Genomic DNA, 19,772 nt, shown 5'->3' on the forward strand with positions numbered 1-19,772 from the left:
GGTTTCTCATCAGTGGCATGTTTTTAAACCCACTGGGTTCTTGTGTAAGAAGCAGAATTGCTGAAACCACCACGTTTTACTGAGCTCAACCACAAGTGAGCTATTTCCAGGTTTCCATCAAGAGGCTTAACATAGTTCCTCAATTTCAAGACCCACTTTTTTCCAGAACTTCAGTCATTGGCCTTCAGATGGATTATACAATTGATGGGCACATTTACTGGAGGGGCTGTTTCACCAGTGCCACCCCGGCTGTTATTACATACAAGGTCCATTTTATAATTACCATGAGATTTGAAGGGAAATCTGGCTCAGCCTTGGGAAGCGTTGGAGATCATTTAGCACAGCTGCCATGGGAAGCACGCACCCGCCCACCCCAGCATTCCAGGCAAGCTAGCTGTCTCACTCCCGCTGGCTTTTGGATAACCTCTCCCCTGACTGCAGCTCATAGGAATGGGAAGAAACCAGGGCGCAGGGTGCCAAAGAACTGAAGCCAAAGCCCACTGCTCTAACACTAAAGATATGGAGGAAAGGACCAGAAGAAACGGGTAAAAGAAGAGTTAGAAGCAGTTGCTCCTCGGAGTAGAGCCGGAGTGGGCAAAAGACTTTCATTTTTCGTTACAACTTCTCAGGGCTCAGTTTTCTTTTGTTTGTTTGGCTTTTGTTTGTTTAACTGTGTGCAAGTATTGCTTCAAAAATAAAATACTAAACCTATTGCAGCCTAGATTGACCCTTTCTCATCCAGATGGCGGATGGTTCAGAATTCATTCAGCATGCGGCTAGATTAAAATCAAAATCTCAGCATCATACAACACTGGACATGGAAAAGACTTTATCCATCATTTGGCTTAGATGCTCCCACCATTCCAGAGATGAGGTAACTGAAACCCCAAGGAGGTAAAGGTCCTCTCCCAAGAATGCCCATCTACTTAGGAAAGGATGTATGTCTGGTTAGGGTCTGGGCAAAGACGCAAAACCTGGTCTTTCAATCTTACATGTGTCCCTAAACAACAACAACAAAAAAAAAAACATTGCCATCGAGTCAATTCGGACTCATAGTGACCCTACAGGACACAGTAGAACTGCCCCCCTGGGGTTTCCAAGGAGTGCCTGGTGGATTCAAACTGCAGAACCTTTTGGTTAGCAGCTATAGCTCTTAACCACTATGCCACCAGGGTTTCCACATGTGCACCCTCCATGCCCCACCCCCCCCAAACACAGGGTGTATTTAAACACATGGGCTCAGGCCTCAGACTCCTGGATTCACACTGGCTCCACCACTGACTGGCTGTGTGACCTTGGAGAATTTCCTTAATCTCTCAATGCCTCCATTTCTCATCAACATCTGCAAAGGGTGTTATGAGAATCAACAGGCTAAACTATATAAAGCACTTGGCACAATACTTAGCACAATAAGCCTTCAATAAATGGCAGCTATTTTTATGTAGATGCAGTTATTTACTAAATAGCAAAGGGTAGGAAGGAAAGGACCAATATTTTTTTTTTATGTGCTAGGTACCATGCCAGGCACTTCACAAACATCGCCTAATTTAATCCTTAACAGCCTGGCAAGATAGGTATTAAAACTCAGAAAAGATTAAAAAAAAAAAAAAAAAAAAAAAAAACTTACCCAAGACTACACTGCTAAGAGGCACAAACACATGGCTGTCCGGTCCATTCCAACTCATAGCAAACCTATAGGACAGAGTAGAACTGGCTCATGGGGTTTCCAAGGAGTGGCCTGTGGATTCAAACTGCGGACCTATTGGTTAGCAGCTAAACATTTAACCACTTGTACCACAAGAGGCACAGGAAAAACAAAAATCCAAACCCAGTGCCGTCGAGTCGATTCTGACTCAAAGATGTACAGGAGGGGAATTCAAATCCAGTTCTCCCAAACTCCAAAACCCATCCTTTCTACTGCCATATGCTATGTGGTTTAGTCTCCGTAGTCTCCCAAAAAGTTTTCCTATGCTTTTTTTGACCCCCAAGTTTCATAGCATTAAAATGATCTTCTTTAACAAGTTCCAGCTGGGGGAACAGATCCAACTTCTAGCAAATGAAAGCAACACCAGGGTTCTCTTTCCCCAGTGGAGATGCTAGCAAAACCAGTCACAGGGAAAGCAAGCAGCATGTCAAGACTTGTTCAAGGAGTTTTAGAATCCTCCCCCTCTAAATGTAAAAAGTGTCTGCCTAGACATCATACCTTTGGCTTTAGGCTGCACTCATTTTAATAGGCGTTAAAGTTGTGGCATAATTGTCCCTCAGAAAGAAGTTTTAAGAAATGGGAAGACCACAAATAATTTCCCATTGCAAGACCCACGGCATTGCTAAAAACTGCTCCCTCTTGCTTTCGCTGTTGCTGGCTTGTTTAAGAGTCACTGGCAGCGCTAACCAAAGTCCTTGCTCTGCTGGCTGGTTAACCAGTCAAGCGACTCAAGGAGGTGCTATGAAGCGTGGTTGTTTATGAAATCAACACAAGTAAAGAGAAAGAAGGAAGGATGCAAACAGGTGTCCTGCTAGTCATAAAACAGGCCATTTGTTATCTCTACATCATCACCTTGAGTATGGAGGTTTTAAAACAAGGCCTCAAAGTTCTTTGGCACTCCTCCTATCAAGAGGTTAGTCTATGAATCCCTCTTGAGTGTGGGTGGGCTCATGATGGCTTGGACCAATAGAACTGATGCTAGGTGTCTTCCAAGGCTCAATCAGAAAAGGCCTTGAAGCTTCCATCTGGTCTTCTTAGGATGCTCACTCTGAGGGAAGTCAGACACCAGGTAGGAAGTCAGACTACCTGAGAGGGCTGTGCTGGAAACGTCGCATGTGGACCCTCTGGTTGACAACCCAGCTGAGCTTCCCAGACATGTGAGTGAGAGCTGCTTGAACATCCAATCCACCTGAGCCTTCAGATGACCACAGCCCCAGATGACATCTGACTGTAACTACATGAGACTCCTCAACTGAGAACCACCTAGCTGAGCTGTCCCCAAATTCCTGACCACAAAATCATGGGCAAAACAAAATGATTCTTTTAAGCCATTACATTTTAGTAATTTGTTGGGCAGAAATGGTAACTAGAACAATGAGACAGGACAACACCCTTATTTCATCTCTTCCAATAATGCCGAAAACCAGGGAAGAAAACATTAAATCTATGTGCTTCGAATCTATCAAAACAAAGCTGAACGCTTTTGCAGGCTGGCAACAAAAGGGTGGAGTGGACGAAGACAACCAAACCCCACTTATCATGCTGAGGCTGAGTTTGCTGCCAAACAATGAAACAGTTTATATTAAGTGGGCTTGGCTGCAGTTATGATAAACAGCGGATATCCCTCTCATTGTCTCCCCACCAGCAGTTTCTTTCTGTCAGAGCAAACACTAATATCTCTTAGATAATCCATCAAAACACAGCAAAGGAAAAATCAGGCAAGAATAGAACAAAATGTTTTTCCATCTTCCTTTAAGGAAATGAAAGGGCCAAATTCTCCGAGCTCTCTAAGAGCCGCTTTTAGCAAATTATCGGAAGACTCTTGGTTAAGACGCATTGCATAAAAGCAAGAGTCTTCACTGTCAGAAACATCTATGTGGCCATAGGCAGATTAAGTAATTCTCAATGGGGAGGGCTGGGCAAAGATACCTGGGATGCCTGCCAAAAGGATGAGGTTCAATAGATGTTTAATTCATTCAGCCAAAACATACACACACACCCCACCACTACGTTAAAAGCCCCTAAAATAATTACTCCAAAGGAATAATAACAGCTCAGCATTAAAAGACTACAGTCCACAGGGACCAGAGCTCTCAGTACTGAAGGGTATCCCTTGATATTCAGGGTCAACTTGGGGATTTGGAGATTGTTATCCCCAGGAGTCCCGGTGTGGTGCAAACAGTTAAGCACTTGGCAACTAACAAAAAGATTGGAGATTTGAGTCCACACAGAGGCACCTTGAAAGAAAGGCTTTGTGATCAGTTTCCCAAAAAATCAGCCATTGAAAACTCTATGGAGTGCCCTTCTACTCTGCAACGCATGGGGTCACCTTGAGTTGAAGTCGACTTGACAGCTACTGGAAAATCTACCGCTGAGACAGCAACGCATCTGTCAAGCCCATAGCCTGCCTTCTTTTGAGGTGGAAACACCCATGGACACCTCAGAGTCAGAGGGAAGGCATCCTGGATAAACTTGGGGGTGCAATCTTGTCATAGAAGACACTGCTTGCTGTATTACGATAGCAAGGGTTCCAGCTGAGAGGCCAAGAAAGTTTACGTATGATCTTATTTATCTTTATAGCTTAAAAAGAAAGCAAATCTAATTTTTTTGAGACAATAGAGTCCATTTCAATATTAAATAGCTTTTTCTATATTCTAGCCAACACCCCATGCTAACGTCACTTTGCTAACATGGCTACAGTGAATGAGGTTGTACAAGAAAGCCTGTGTGTGTCCACAAGTCTTTTTCCATTTAGAAATGATGCTAAATACTTAAATACACTATTTATATATAATAACTGAGTTTGAGTGTTCAGAATGTTTTCCACTATAAAGTCTTCGTGATTTCTTTTGTAAGTGTATAAATGAGGGTTTCTTGACTATAGACGATACTAAAATGCCTTTAAAGAAGCACTTCCTGTTCTTTCATGAATTACTACAAGAGCTTAACAATACAGCCATTCACCAAGCAAACCCACGGACAACAAGGTTTAGCTACAATTAAGGCAGGACTCCTGATCCAGAGATGTTTCCCACCAGCATTCACAGTTCCTAAAATTCCATCCATAGAAATGCATTTACTTGGCTTACAAAGCCATCTTCAAAAAAAAAAAAAAAAAAAAGGCCATCCTTCTCCATCCCCCCCCATTCCTTGCCTATGAAAACATAAAATATGTTCATCTGTAAATAATTCAGAAAATGCTGATAAACGAAAAAAACTGACCAGCACTCCCAGCGACTAAGCCATAACCATTGATGGCGTTTGAGGATACAGTTTTCTAGAGCTGTGCTTCTCCAACTGTCTGTGGTGATGGGTTCTTTTTTTCCCAGCCCGTAATGAACCAACACTTCTGTAAAATACAATAAATAACTAGAAAAATAAAATGCCACTGGGATGTCACAGCCATACCAAATTGCTAAAAAAAAAAAAAAAAAGTTTCTAAACTCTTACTTTGTTGTTTACTTCTTCTTGAATGGCAACAAGTAGTTTGTGGTTTGTGGACATTATGAATGACTATTCTCAAATTTTCCTTTGCACAGACACACATTTCTTTTACTGTCTGTATGGGTTTTTTTAGTTTCATATACTTTTTTTTTTATACACATAATAGTTTTATAACCTCATGTTTCTTCCTCTAAATTGGGCAGGGTGGCTTGTCCACATCCACATGTCATCCTTGTTCAATGTGAAAGGTTACCATGCAAACATCCCCAAGCAGGGCAGAATCTTACATCCACGAGGGAATGAGAACACACCACAGTTGTGCCCGGGGTTGGCCTTGCTCAGGAAGAGTCTGAGGAACGGAGGCAATTCCAGAGCAGGTACTGAGAAAAAGGGCCCTGCCTGCTTTGTAGGACACCATGTAGGACAATGCCTAGAGTCACCAGTCCATAAGGGCAAGTGGCTTTGATTCTGACCCTCAGTAAATTAACATCAATTCACTCTGACATTCACTGTACCCAACAGTGCAGGCACTGAATGAGATGCTGGGGACACAAGACAGAAAGACCCAGTCCCTGCCATCCAGGGGCTCAGTCAATAATACAGCCTGGTGAATATGCGCTAGAGAAGAGGATGGGTGCTTTGAAGCGCATGAGACAGGGAGAGCTGGTTAGAACAGACTCCTGGGGTGGAGCCCAAGGTTCGGCAATTCTAACAAGCTCCCAGGTCACGCTGACGGTGGTGATGTGAGGACCGTACTTTGGTTGCATTGCTCTAGAGCACTGGCTCACAACTGGGCTGACTTTTCCCACCAGGGGACATCTGCAAATCTGAAGATACGTCTGGTTGTCACAACTGGGGGGGCAGGCACTACTGGTATCTAATGAGTAGAGGCCAGTGATGCTGCTAAAAATATCCCACAGGGCACAGACAGCTTCTAACAAAAAAGAAATACCCAGCCCAAAATTTCAAAGACAGTGCCAAGGTTGAGAAACCCTGCTCTAGAACAAGACACTTGAACTCTCTATGCCTCAGTTCTGTTATCTGCAAAATGGGGATGCTAATAGTTTTTTTTTTTTTTTTAATAGTACTAGGAGCCCTGGTGGCACAGTGGTTAAGAGCTCAGCTGAAACCCAAAAAGTCAGCAGTTTGAATCACCTGTCGCTCCTTGGAAACCCTACGGCAGCTCTATCCTATAGGGTTGCTATGAGGCAGAATCGACTTGACGGCAGGCAACAGACTAACAGTACCTATCTCAGCGTTGGTCTGAGGATTCAATGAGTTTATGTAACGTGGGAAAGTGTGGCCTGACGCATAGCAGGCACTCTATTATTACTAGCTTATTGAAGAGCAGGAGACAAAAACGGCAGGAAAGACATTCCAGAATGGACCACAAAACTTTCCTGCAAGTGCCCACACACCACAGCCCTCATCTCACCCCATGGCTTACCTTGTGCCATCACTGGGATGAAAAACTGAGGGCCAGAGACTAAGTAACTGACCCAAGGTCACACAGCTATTAAGGGGCCATCTGTTGTTATTCAGCCACTCAAACATCTATTGAGCACCTAAGACATGCCAGACAAATCCCAGGAGAAGACACACCCTGACCAAGCAGAGCTCACTCAGGGAAACAAACATTTCCACACCCCAGCAGCCAGGCCTGGAAGAAAGCCCTGCTAACCCAGTGACTGCGAGAGTCCATTCACCATAATCCCGGCCTGCACAAGCCCTCTCTGGCCCTGTGCCCAGAGCTAGTCTCTCTGACAAAGAAAGGTCATGGTGGGAGCCTGGGGGAGGAGAACAGAGCCATCACTAGGCCCCATGGGCGGCCTGGCCCCAGTGGGCAGCTTGTGGGAGCCTTCCCAACATGCCGTACCCAGCGGGGCCTCAGCTCCCCCACACCAGCCAGCCAGACGGGGACCCTCACCTTCACTCTACTTTACGGCTCTCAAAGCACTCTCTCATGCAGTATCTTCTCCATCCTCCGGTCCACCCAGGGGTGTGGACAAGGATCACGTCCCCAAGTTCACAGACAAGGAGCCTGGGGCCAAGGGCCCTCAAATTAGTCAGCGGAACTCAGATCTTAATCCATGTAACCTAAAGGCAAGATCACTGCCTTCTTCCTACCTACCCCCTTCCCCGTGGCGTTGACTTTTTCTTTTTTTCTGATTATAAACTAATACAAGCTCAGTACAAAAAAATTCAAAACCTAGAAAAATGTCAGGACAATAAATACCACTCATCTCACCTCCCAGATACATAGGGTCGCTGAGTCGGAATCGACTCTACAGTAACAGGTTGGTTTTGTTTTGTTTTCCCCACCTCCCAGGTACAGTGACTGGTGCGTAATCTTTTTTATGTGTAGAAACATACTTTTTAAAATAGCATCATACTATACATATGCTCTTCTGGAGCCGGTTTCTACATTTCAACATCTTTCTCTGTTAATAAAAAGCTGTGTCATCATTTTTAGACCTAGATCCTATTCAGTCATTACGTGTATATAGAACTTGTTGAGTCAACCTTCTGCTGATAGACATTTAGATTTATAATTTACCAACATTTTAAACAATACTGCAATGAACATTATTGGGCCTATATCCTTGTCCAGCTATTTCCTTAGCATAAATTCTTATAGGTGCAATAGCTGGGTCAAAGGTCACTGCCCCCTGACATTCCGGCAGCAGTGGGTGGGGGGAACCACCAAAGCACTAAGTCCTACCCTTCAGAGGCCAAACTTTAAAGACCTCAAGTGTGTTTATCTTTACGATCAGCCAATCACCAAAGAGTCCTATAAACCATGCCCCTCTCCCAAGCACTCTCAAGCTGCAGAGGCTTTCTGTAATATCAGCATTTTCCTCCTCCACGTGCAGACTACTCTGAACACTAACTGATTCTCTCTTACAGCCTGGGGCCTTCAGGCCTCAACGCTGATGCCCCGACTCCAGTAGCGCTTCGGCTGGCCTCCCAAGGGCCCTGCCCTTCCATCTTGCAGCATTTATCTCCCGCTTGCATGCGTGCATCGGGGACAGGGCACACCCCTGGAGGTACAGAGTGCATCTCATGCCTTGTTACCACCATGGTCCCCAGCTAGACCCAGGACTGAGCACATCGCTGGTCCCCCAGCCCCACCCAGGACCGAGCACATAGGAGGTGCGTGATCCCCCAGCCCTACCCAGGACCCAGCACATAGGAGGTGCATGTCCCCCAGCCCCACCCAGGACTTAGCACATAGGAGGCACGTGGTTCCCCCAGCCCCACCCAGGACTGAGCACATCACGTGGTCCCCCAGCCCCACCCAGGACCAAGCACATAGAAGGTGCGTGGTCCCCCAGCCCCACCCAGGACTTAGCACACAGGAGGCACGTGGTTCCCCCGGCTTCACCCAGGACAAGCACGCGGGAGGCCGTAGTCCCCCAGCCGCACTCAGGACTCAGCACAAAGGAGGCGAACAGCGCTTGCTGCAAGAATGTCTAGGTCCAATGTTCACTTTCACTAAATCTCACCTGTGTCTAGGAGGTTAGGCCTCTCCCGGCCAGCTCGGCAACCTGCCCCCAGGCCCTGAATTTGGTGCCAGCTTTAAGGAACTGTTACTCCTCACTGTCCCCTTCCATTTATCCTTTCAGCATTCCCTAGCACTCGCTTTAAAACACAGCCGAAGTCTCACAGGACCTTCCTCCCAGCACACGCAGGGCTCGAAGGACAAAGTGCCAAGGAGTTACAACACTGTCCTTTCAGAATGGGATTTTTCCCCTCCCCTGACTTGTACTAATAACTCATTAAAGCCAGGCCAGGCTGCTTCCAATTCACCCCCAGAGAGTCTAAGCTCAAAAAAAAAAAAAAAAAAAAAAATTTTTTTTTTTTTAAAGAAAATTTTTGTGGCTTTTTGGAGAAAAAACCAAAACCAAACCCACTGCCGTCGAGTCGATTCCGACTCATTGTGACCCTATAGGACAGGGTAGAACTGCCCGATAGAGTTTCTAAGGAGCGCCTGGCGGATTCGAACTGCCGACCTCTTGATTAGCAGCGGTAGCAATTAACCACTAGGCCACCAGGCTTTCTGGAGCTGGGAAGGAAACCCTGGTGGCAGCGGTTAAGAGCTACAGCTGCTAACCAAAAGGTCAGCAGTTCAAATCCACCATGTGCTCCCTGGAAACCCTATGGAGCAGTTCTACTTTGTCCTGTAGGGTTGCTATGAGTCGGATTGACTTGAGGGCAGGGGGTTTGGGTTTTTTTGGTTTGTTTGTTTGCTGGAGGAGGGAAAAGGGAGGTTTTGTGGGTGGGCTTTACACAAGTTTGGGGAACACAAATGTCTAGAATCAAATAATTTTTCAAATCACCCTGCCCATCTGTCCAGAAACCATCCCCGCCCAAGCAGTGAGGGCAAAAGCACAAACATTCTCAATGAATTGCCTCCACCTCCCTGGGGAAGAGTAGTCTGGAAAGTCAGCTTTGGGTTACTCGGATGGGCTGTATGTGGTTAACCCGGCTTTGCTTTGTCCTCTCTCCTCCTCCTCCCTTTGACCATTTTCACCGCCCAAGAAGAGCCTGCCTTTTGGAGCAAGCAAGGGAGAAAATGAAAACACAGTTAATAAACAGTTAATAATTGGCGTGGAATACTGCAAATCTTAATTACAGTGAGAGCTGGAAATTCTCTGTGCTGCATCTGTTTCAGCCAACATTTGAGAAAAGATGGTTCTATATAACATGCATCTTAAAATTGCATCAGTATATTCACTTGTTACCTCACCTGGCACGCTTGTTACACCCCTGAATGGCCTATTTCTCTCTCTCAGTCCGTCTCCTTTCCCTCTGTACACTGCTCAGCTCACTCCCAGCACAATGGTCCCCCTTGCTGGTTCTCAGACGGGCCAGGGCCCACTCTCCCCTTAGCACTGGCTGTTCCCTCTGGCTGGAATACTTTTCCCCCACAGGGCCACAAGACTCACTGGCTCACTTTCCTCTGATGGTCTTTCTCCAGACATCCCCTTCAGGGAAACCTCTCCTGCCCACCATATTAAACACGGCATTCTCTTACCCCAAAATAACCACCTGCTGAGACCCTTCCTGCTTTGTTTTACTCCTCCACACATATCACCACATTCCCTAGTATATTTGTTTCCAATTTTAAAAAATTTTTCTTTTTTTATTGTGGCAAATATATAGGTAACAAAACATAGGCCATTTCTACAATCATCACATGTATAGTTCAGAGACATTAATTACATTTATCATGTTGCTGGAAACCCTGGTGGCATAGTGGTTAAGTGCTATGGCTGCTAACCTAAAGGTCAGCAGTTCAAATCCCCCAGGTGCCCCTTGGAAACTCTGTGGGGCAGTTCAACTCTGTCCCATAGGGTCGCTATGAGTCAGAATCGACTCGATGGCAATGGGTTTGGGGTTTTTGGGGGATCATGTTGCTCAACTATCACCATTAACCAGTCCCGAATTTTTCCATCACCCTTAACAGAAGTTCAGTGTTCCCTAAGTATCTTGTCTCCTCCCACCCCCGCCCCACAGTGTATTTTAATCATTTATCTTGTTCATTACATTTCCTCCCTCCCCCACTCTCAGGAGGACAGCAATTCCTGTCCATTGTGTCCAATGCTCCGTCCTCATTACCTAAAACTGTCCTTAGCACACAGTAGGTGCTCAATAAATATTTGATGGGTTAATAATTAGAGTTGATTAATCAATGTGTCTGTGGGAAAATAACATTATTATCTTAATTTGAAACACCAGGCTAGCCCTTTGGTTAAAAGGTTATTCCCTTGAAAAGCTTAAAGAGGCCCACTCCCCCCAGTATCCATCAGAGTGCAAAGGGGCCACCAAACCCACTGCCGTTGAGGCAATTCCAACTCCTAGCGACCCTACAGGACAGATTAGAATTGCCCCATTGGGTTTCCAAGGCTGTAAATCTTTACAGAAGCAGACTGCCACATCTTTCTCCCACCGAGCAGCTGGTGGGTTCCAACTGCTGACCTTTCAGTTAACAGCCAAGTGCTTTAACCACTGCACCACCAGGGCTCCTAAAGGGGCCCCGGCACTGTGCAAACAAGGCCAGACGCAAGCAGAAAGAGGCAGATGTGCAAGTGACAACATGGCAGGTGGCCGGCACGCAGCAGTCTTTCGGTCATCTCAGATCTAAACAGCTGAGACGAGGACTGGACGGTGAACGTGAGTACCAGGAGGAACACCCTGTCTGTGGTTGCCCAGAGACAGTGACACCACATTCGAGGAGTGGATGAGCCACAAACCTGCTCACCAATTCAGTTTAATCAGAATCGGACAAAGTCAGGAGAGGGTGCTGAACATTCCATATCAGAACCCAAAAGCAAAGGGAAAGAAATGGATGGACAGCAAGGCCCTCTCCCCAGAGGCTCTGAAAGTATACATGTTCACTTTAAAAAAAAAAAACCCCACATTAGTACCTGTTTTCAATAACCGAACGAAATTGGAAGAGGATTTTGGCTTTTACAAAAAAAAAAGGCAAAAAGCAGAAGTAGCGATCAGCGTTGGTTTTGCAGCTAGCTGTTAAAGAGGCAGTGCGCACCCTAAGCAGTGAGAGTGGGGTCACCAAGCTTCTCCCAGGGAACTGCATACACGAGGCATCTCAGCATCAAGTCACACAGTTGCGGTAGTTTTGAACTGTGTGTGAGCACCTGCGCTTTATCTTGATTTATTCTGTGCACCCATTAGCAAGATGTGTCCCTAAGGTAAGAAAGCCTAAGAGAGCTCATGAGGGTTTTATGTGTTACTTGGTATGTTATTTTTTGGGTCTGAGAACACTCAAAAATGTTTCCCATGTAAATTAATAGTAATTGGTGCTTCACTTTATACCATTTCGGCGTGTGAAAGGTTTCACAGGAACACTTTGCTTTCGAAAAGTAGGGGAAACCTTTATATTAAAATGGCCTGTTTTCCAGCCCCACATCCTTCAACCCCTCTCCTTGACCACCCCAAGCTGCTCACTCTGTGTGCCCTCTTTGCACGTGGACCCCCCCATCTTCAGGTCTCTCCCGAGTGTCACCTGAAGTGACTCCCCTCCCAGTCTCTGTCACATCACTCTTATTGCAGTCATCACAATTAGTAATTATTTTCTGCCTCTCCACTCCTCATCCCCAGCTGTAATGGACAGCATCGGCCCCCAAAATTTATGTTGAAAACCCTAAGCCCTATCCCTGGAGCACTGGTGGCGTGGTGGTTAAAAGCTCAGATGCTAACCAAAGGTGGGCAGTTCGAATCCACCAGCCACTCCTTGGAAACTTTATGGGGCAGTTCTACTCTGTCCTATAGGGTCGCTATGAGTGGGAATCAACCAGAGGGCAATGGGTTTTGTTTTGGGATGCCTATAAATATGACCCTCTTTGGAAACAGGGGCTTTCTTTTGTTATGTTAATGAGGCCACATGTAGTAAGGTGGGTCCTAAATCAAATCACTTCTGAGTTAAAGAGCAGACTAGGCACAGAGAAGGAGCCCTGGTGGCACAACAGTTAAGCACTCAGCTGGTAACCGAAAGGTTGGCAGTTTAAATCTACGCAGACTTGATAATCTGCTCCCATAAAGATTACAGCCTAGAAAACTCTATGGGGCAGTTCTACCCTGTCACATGGGGTAGCCATGAGTCAGAATCGACTGGACAGCACCTAACAACAGACACAGAGACACACACAGGGAGAAGAAGTATTTACAAGCTCAGGAATGACAAAGATTGCTGGCAGCTACTAAAAGCTGAAATACACAGGGAAGGGCCTCCCCCTAGAGCCACACCCTGAATTCGGCCTTCCAGTCTCCTGAACTGGGATCAAATAAATTTCTGTTCTTTAAAGCCGCCCACTTGTGGTATTTGTGTTATAGCAGTACCAGGTTAACTAAGACGCCAATTGATATGTAAACTCGAGGGCAAGGCTTTTGCTTGTCTTGTTCCCTGACAAATCCCCAATGGCCAACAGACCGCCCAGCACAAAGGTGGTGCCAGTGCTTGACTAAAGGACAGACCCCTGACCACACACACACACAGAGACACACTCACACACATACCCCGCATCCTCTCTTCCAGGCTCCGGCCATGTGGCAGGTGTCCAGAGACCTGTGTCCCCTGCCTCATCGGTCCAAACTGAGATGAGCTCTAAGTATAAAATACATACCAGATTCTGAAGACTTAGTACCCAAAACACAAAAAACTAAAATAGCTTATTAACAAATTTTTATATTGATTTCATGTTTAAAATTATGCTCTCTTGGATACTCTTGGCTAAGTAAAATATATTAAAATTAATTTCACCTGTTTCTTTTTGCTTTTTAATATGGCTACTAGGAAATTTTTAATTATTTATGTAGCTTGAGTTTTACCGGGCAGTGCTGTTGTTAGTCAGTCTTAGTTATGATAACATCATGAAAAGCCAGCCAGCAACATGGCCCAGCCCTCACCACCTCGCTTCACAGGGCTACCAAATACTCTTCAGGGCACAGCAGGAAACACCTGCCCTGCTTGCTTCCTGTGACACACAAATATTTAAGAGTATTTGGAAATGGAATTCGGAAATCAGGGCTAAAAAGAATTTATCCGGTAGAACCAACTGTACCCTCAGAATGTAGGCTGTCTTATGCATAACCCAGAACAGTGCCCAGCACATAATTGCTGAATGAATAAATCGATCTTTTGCAAAGGAAAAAAAAAAATTTCCAACTTGTCTATTCATTTGGAGAATCCCTGGGTGACACAAATGGCTATGCATTTGGCTGCTAACCAAAAGGCTGCAAATTTGAGTCAACCCATAGGCACCTTGGAAGAAAGACCTGGCAATCAATTTCTGAAAAATCAGCCACTGAAAACCCTATGGAGCACAGTTGTCCTCTGACACACATGGCGGTCGCCACGAGTCAGAACTGGCCTGACAGCAACTGATTTGCTTTTTTTGATTTTTCTATTTCTTTGGCGTGGTCGAATATAAAAGCTGGAGGGCATCTGGAAAATGCATGGGTCTAGGCTGGGAGACCTGGCTTGGCCACACTGCTGAACTGTGAGACACTGAGCCTCACGATCTCACCTAGAGAAGAGGTAGGCTCTGCCTTCCCTACCTGTCCAGGTTAGTGCCATTTAGTAGAACTTTCTCTAATGATGGAAGTGTTCTCTGCTCTGCCCAATACAGTAGCTATTGAGCTCTTGTTATGTGGCGATAGTGACTGAGGAACTGAATTTTTAATCTTTTAATTAATTTAAATTCAAATAGCCACATGTAGAAAGTGGCTACCATCTTGGGCAGCCTAGCTCTAGGTTGCTGGAACAGGGTGGAGTAAGATAAAGCTTGTAAAAAACACTTGGTAAACTCTAAAGCCCTATAGAGTTGGCACAGGTTTTGTTGTTGCTGCTTGTTTAATACACACCTACTCCTCACTTATCAACTATCTCATTATCCAACATTTTGCATTTATGACAACAGTAAAAAAAAATCTATCAGACTATTTTGCACATCAGTGACATACACCTGGCCGTAATGAACACCAAGGTGCCAGCGGAGAATAATGCTGGCTGTGATGGTTAAGGTTATGTGTCAGCTTGGCTGGGCCATGATTCTCTGTGGTTTAGCAGTTATGTAATGATGTGATTTGGCAGTTAGGTAATGATGTAGTCATCCTCCATTTTGTGATCTGATGTGGTCATCCTCCATTTTTGCATATCGTTGATTTTCACATAACGACCTGATCTTTGGAACCTAACCATGTCGATAAGTGAGGAGTGGGTGTATTAGACATCTGAGATTCAGAGAGGTTTCCATGGTCCAAAATCACAAAGAGACTCAATTCACCGTAACTGAAAAAAAAATGTAAACAAACACAATGATTTTACTTCATTTTGGGGAGAATCGCAGCCAGTTTCATGGATAACCCTTCACAGAGCTCAGAACACCAAGCTTTTCAGGCCAGATTTCATTCATATTTGGTATTTCCAGGGCCTGGACATGCAGTTAGAAATCATGGCTGCCAGTGTATTCTTGGTAGATTATATTCCTATCTCCTGCACCCAGGGACTGGTGACAAGGCCACATTTTCTGTCCTTCCTGTTGACCTTTCTTGCTGTTTCTCCTGCTACAGAAACAGGTCCTCCCAACGGCTCCCTGCATGCCTATAGCTCTAACAGACACGGGCTTTCAGATATACAGTAAAACCTATGAAAGCCAGAACCCATGTAACGTGGAAACCTGTCAGACAAGAAAAACTCAAATATTTTCCATTAATAGAGAGTGATAGAAGAGCAGTAGGCTTGTACCCTGTCAAAGGTGGAAAACTTGTGAGACCCGGAAAAACAATGCATTCCGTTCGAGTTCCAGCTCTCACAGGTGTCACTGTATACAGAGGTTGTTCAAATTTGCTGATGGATGGTAAAACCAACCACTAGTAAATAGGGGTGAGGACTAATTGGTAGCTGTGAAGAATGCTAATCTATTTACACTCAGGTTGGAAAATGCTCCCGAAATGCAAATCAAGCTTGCCTCCCAAGACTCTTCCCAGCAGGAAGGCCTTTCTCAGTCTAAACAGCTTTTCCTTACCATTAAGATAATTATATTCTACACACAAGTAGACAAAAAAGAAACACGCGGGGAAGTGGAAAGGAATGGGGAGTGAATTATTAGTACAGCAAAGTAAAAAAAAAGGGTGTAAGTCTGAGGAAACACCAAACAGTTCCAAGTACAAATGGAAGGAACCACCCTAAAATATTTAAGAGATTTCATGAGCTCATTCATTAAAAAGACTTCAACTAATATTCCCCTCAGTCCTTTCAGCTTTTCCACAGACACATTAAGTCTGGGTTTTAAGCATGTGTAATATGCCACACAGCCCTTGGTTTGGCCCCATGGAGCTTCCATAATGAAAAACAACACACGAAATTGGATCCACATGCGTTTGGCCCACTGGTTGGGCTCAGTGGTGTATTTCATCCTGACAGACAGCAAGGCTGTTGCTCAACTCCCATTGCTCAACTCCCAGGGGTGGGCCTTCACAATAACCGCTGGCTATATATTAAAACAAAACCAACTGGCCAGGAATAAGTGTGACAGCCACCCCTTCAAGCTTTCTGTACCTCAAGTTCAGTCTCCCGTCTGTTGATCTCATCCGTGGATTGATTTAACTTCTCCAGTTCTCCCTAGTGAAGAAAAGAGAGAGAAAAAAGATTTGAGGGGTCAGGCTTCTGTTTCCAATAAAATTCAGCTCATAACCTGAAAAACTACCCCAGCCCAATTCATAGGAAGACGGAAAAGGTGGTTTTAATTTTCAAGGAAAACAGATGAGTTTGAGCTGGAGGAGCAAATGAAATGTCTGTATTTCTGAAAACTTTATCTTGACGGTATCTCTTTTAAAAATGACTTAAGGGTCTAGGAATTATTTGTCTTTTCCGATAGTCAAATATTTATTCCAGGTAAGTGCCTCCAGGTAAACCCACCTTATTACAAAGGGTTCAGCTACCAAATTCAAACAGTAACCTCTGCCTTAGAGAAGGAGAACGTTGTAGAAAAAATTAAAAAAAGAAATCAGCACATGCTAAAAATATAAGCCCAGTGAAATGATTTAACTCAAGGAAAGACTTCTGTCATTAACTCATCAGCGGCTGAGTGTTTTTCTACAAGGAAAATTTTTTTTTTTCCAAAACTGCCAATTATTTAACCTGCCTAGCCTTTTTTCTTTCTATACTAGCTTTAATCCCAGTCCTTCAAATAAACATTTACAACCAACATCTGTAAAAAGTACCCAGTCTGAAGTTAACTCCTCTTTACTCTGCAAACAAAGGCTATTGCTAACAGAATCGCCTAGCAAGAACGCAAACCAGTGATTTTAATTAATAGGATCATTCCTAATAGAAAGATTTTTTCCCCCTGATCTTTACCTTGCTAATCTGCCAAAAACAATTCATTTAAACCCTAGCCACTTAGTTTAACGAGGTTTTAATTGATCTACGCACTGAAAAACCAGTTAGGTAGGGCTCCAGAGATTGCATGGCATTGCTTACAAGCAATATAAAAAAAATGATTTATGGAAAGGGTAAAAAAAAAAAAAAAAATGGGTCTTGGAAAAGAGATTTGCTGTGTTTTTGCTTAGGGGTGAAGAGGTTAAGCTGTCACACACAGATTTCGGCTTGAAAATTGTTTTTTAATCATCCCTCTAGGAAAAAGCCTTGGTGCCGCAGTGTTCGCTGAGCTGCTGCTAACTGAAAGGTTGGCCGTTCGAACCCACCAGGCTCTCTGCAGGAGAAAGATGTTGACAGTCGGCTCCCCTAAAGATTACAGCCTTGGAAACCCTATGGGGCAGTTCTACCCTGTCCTATGGGATCGCTATCAGTCCGAATTCACTCGACGGCAATGGATTTGGTTTTTGGTCTAGGAAATGGAAGCACAGAAGGCCAGGCCAGCCCCCTCGCCTCCTCCACGCGTCGGTTCGGCTCATCAGTTGTGCCTGGTTTCTGTTCACACCCGACCCCACAACAAGGAAAAAAGCAGGGCTTTAACCCATTTCAAGCCAAGCGGAGGTTTGAGCCAATGGCGACAATAAACCCTCCCAGTTTCCCTACAATAAATCAAAGGAGGAGGAAGGCAGCTCAGGCTGGGCACCCTGGCCAGGTGGGGGTGCCGGACCCAGGACACCGGTGCCAGTCCACGCTGCAGGGGCGGCAACGCCCACCCGCCAGGCTCGCGGGCCGGGCAAACCCTCCTCCCGGAGCCGGGAGGCTGTGCAATGCCTGCGGCGCCACTAGCCTGGCTGAGAGCACCCCGATACCGGCATGGCGCCCCCGCCCCCTTTTTCCCTTTGTTGTGCATCCGCCGAACCACTGGTACGCTGCGGGGACCCCCAAATCTCGCCAGGGGCCTGCAGGGGTCCCCGCAATATAGTCAGGCCGCATCCAAAGAGCACTGCAGCCCCCTCAGTGGGGAACGGTGAAACCGAGTATTCAGACCCTCTCGTCTCGCCCCGGACCGCAGCGCTAGACGTTGCGGAGCGGGATGTAGGTGTAGACGCCGACCTCCACCGCAGCCCTCGCGGAACCCGGCCCGAGGGGCCCCCGCGCGCCCTACCTGGATCCGAGGATCCACCTCCTCCTCCTCCTCCAGCCCCTTCTCCATGCCTTCTCCCTCCTCCTCCTCCTCCACGTCCCGGGCAGGCGGCGGGAGCTCGGCGGGCTCCTCGGAGCGACTCCGCTTCAGCGCCGCGTCCATGCAGGCAGGGTGCGGGCCCCGCAGCCAGAACGCGAGCCGCGCCTTAGGATCCGGAGCGTCCGAGGGGTCGCGGCCGCCGCAGGCTCGCCCAAGCCCGGCACGGTCCCGGCAGCCGCCGCGGTCGACACCCAGGAACGCCGCTCGCGGATGCGGGTCGGTCCGGCCCAGGCGGAGCGAGCGGAGGAAATGCGCCCGGGCGCCCCCTTTCTGCCGCGGCCGCTAGGACAGCGGCGCCCGCTCCGCCCTCGCCCGGCCGCCCCTCGGCGCGGCGCTGACACCATTCATGGGCCAGTCGCAATTACCCAGGTGTCCGTCACAAAAACCCCAGCTTCCTGAAGACCTCAAGGGAGGTGAAATGGGACAGCCCCCGCTCCCTTTTAACTGAGCAGCACGAATACATTGCGAACTACCTAACGCTAGCCACCTGTTTTCTGGGTAGCTTTCTCCCTCCTCGACAAGGCAGATTTAGGATGGGAGGAAAGTTGGGGACTTTTCCACTCTCTGAAGTTACCTTTACAGTCCCGTACTCAGTGACCCTACATTAATTTCAAGGCTCTCTGAAGCCCCTGTCCCCTCGGCTAAACCTTGTGAGTTGTATCTACTTGGAGATTTCCCCAGAAATGGGAACTGAAACATCCACCCTAGACGCGCAGAGCTGCACGTATGGATTCCTTTTCCACAGGCTGTGGCCTCTCCTGGCCAGAACTCCATGCCCAAACACATGCCCACGGGATGGTCCTACCTGAATAGCCGTGAAGCAGCGAGAATTCACTGAGTGTGGATTCAGGTAGGTTGGTACGGCCTTTTCAAGGAAGCAGCAACTGTAAGACCTGTTGATGGGCATACTCTAGCCAAGGGGTTATGAACTGGCGAGGTTTCCTGCCCAACCCACAGGTAGGGAGCCAACACTTGCCTGGGAAACTCGGCATCACCAAAGGCCTAACAAAAGGACATGTCTACACCATGATGAAGTGTCAGGGCCACTGTGAGGTTGGAGGACTACAGGGTCAGGTAACCTTAGCAAAGCACTCCAGGGATAACACCACTGATCAGGAAGTATACACTTTCATCACCAAGGCTTGTGGGCCCTTGGCTCTGTGAGAACAAACCTGCTTGAGAACAGAGCTTTCTGAGAGCCTATCATTAAAGTCTTGAGGGCATGTGTGGTTCAGTGGTAGACTTCTTGCCTTTCATGCAGGAGACCCAGGTTCCATTTCTGGCCAATGGACCTCACGCTCAGCCACCTCTCTCCTGTCAGTGGAGGCTTCCTTGTTACTATTAATCTGAACCGGTTTTGGCAGAGCTTCTGGAGTAGGAAGAATGGCCTGGTGATCTGCTTCTGAAAAATCAGTCATGAAAAACCCTGTGGAGCATAGTTCTACCCTGACACACATGGCGTCACCAAGAGTTGGGGG

The 19,772-nt window shown here is 46.5% G+C and overlaps 1 protein-coding gene across 2 annotated transcripts in view; it reads right to left on the reverse strand.

Annotated features, from left to right (window-relative positions):
• SH3BP5 (SH3 domain binding protein 5) overlaps positions 1-18,603 on the reverse strand; it is an 80,563-nt gene extending 61,960 nt beyond the window's left edge. The window contains exons 1-2 of one of the 2 annotated variants that reach the window (XM_049870712.1): positions 18,217-18,603; positions 16,233-16,295 (exon numbers count right to left, since the gene is read on the reverse strand). In XM_049870712.1, the coding sequence (XP_049726669.1) occupies positions 16,233-16,295; positions 18,217-18,357 (204 nt within the window). In that variant the 5' untranslated portion in view covers positions 18,358-18,603. The remainder of the gene's footprint in view (positions 1-16,232; positions 16,296-18,216) is intronic. The other variant, XM_049870711.1, reaches the window with a different exon arrangement.
• Between the last annotated feature and the right edge of the window lie 1,169 nt (positions 18,604-19,772).

This window comes from Elephas maximus, chromosome 27 (genome assembly GCF_024166365.1).
Source record: "Elephas maximus indicus isolate mEleMax1 chromosome 27, mEleMax1 primary haplotype, whole genome shotgun sequence".
In the NCBI taxonomy this organism is placed as follows: Eukaryota; Metazoa; Chordata; class Mammalia; order Proboscidea; family Elephantidae; genus Elephas; species Elephas maximus.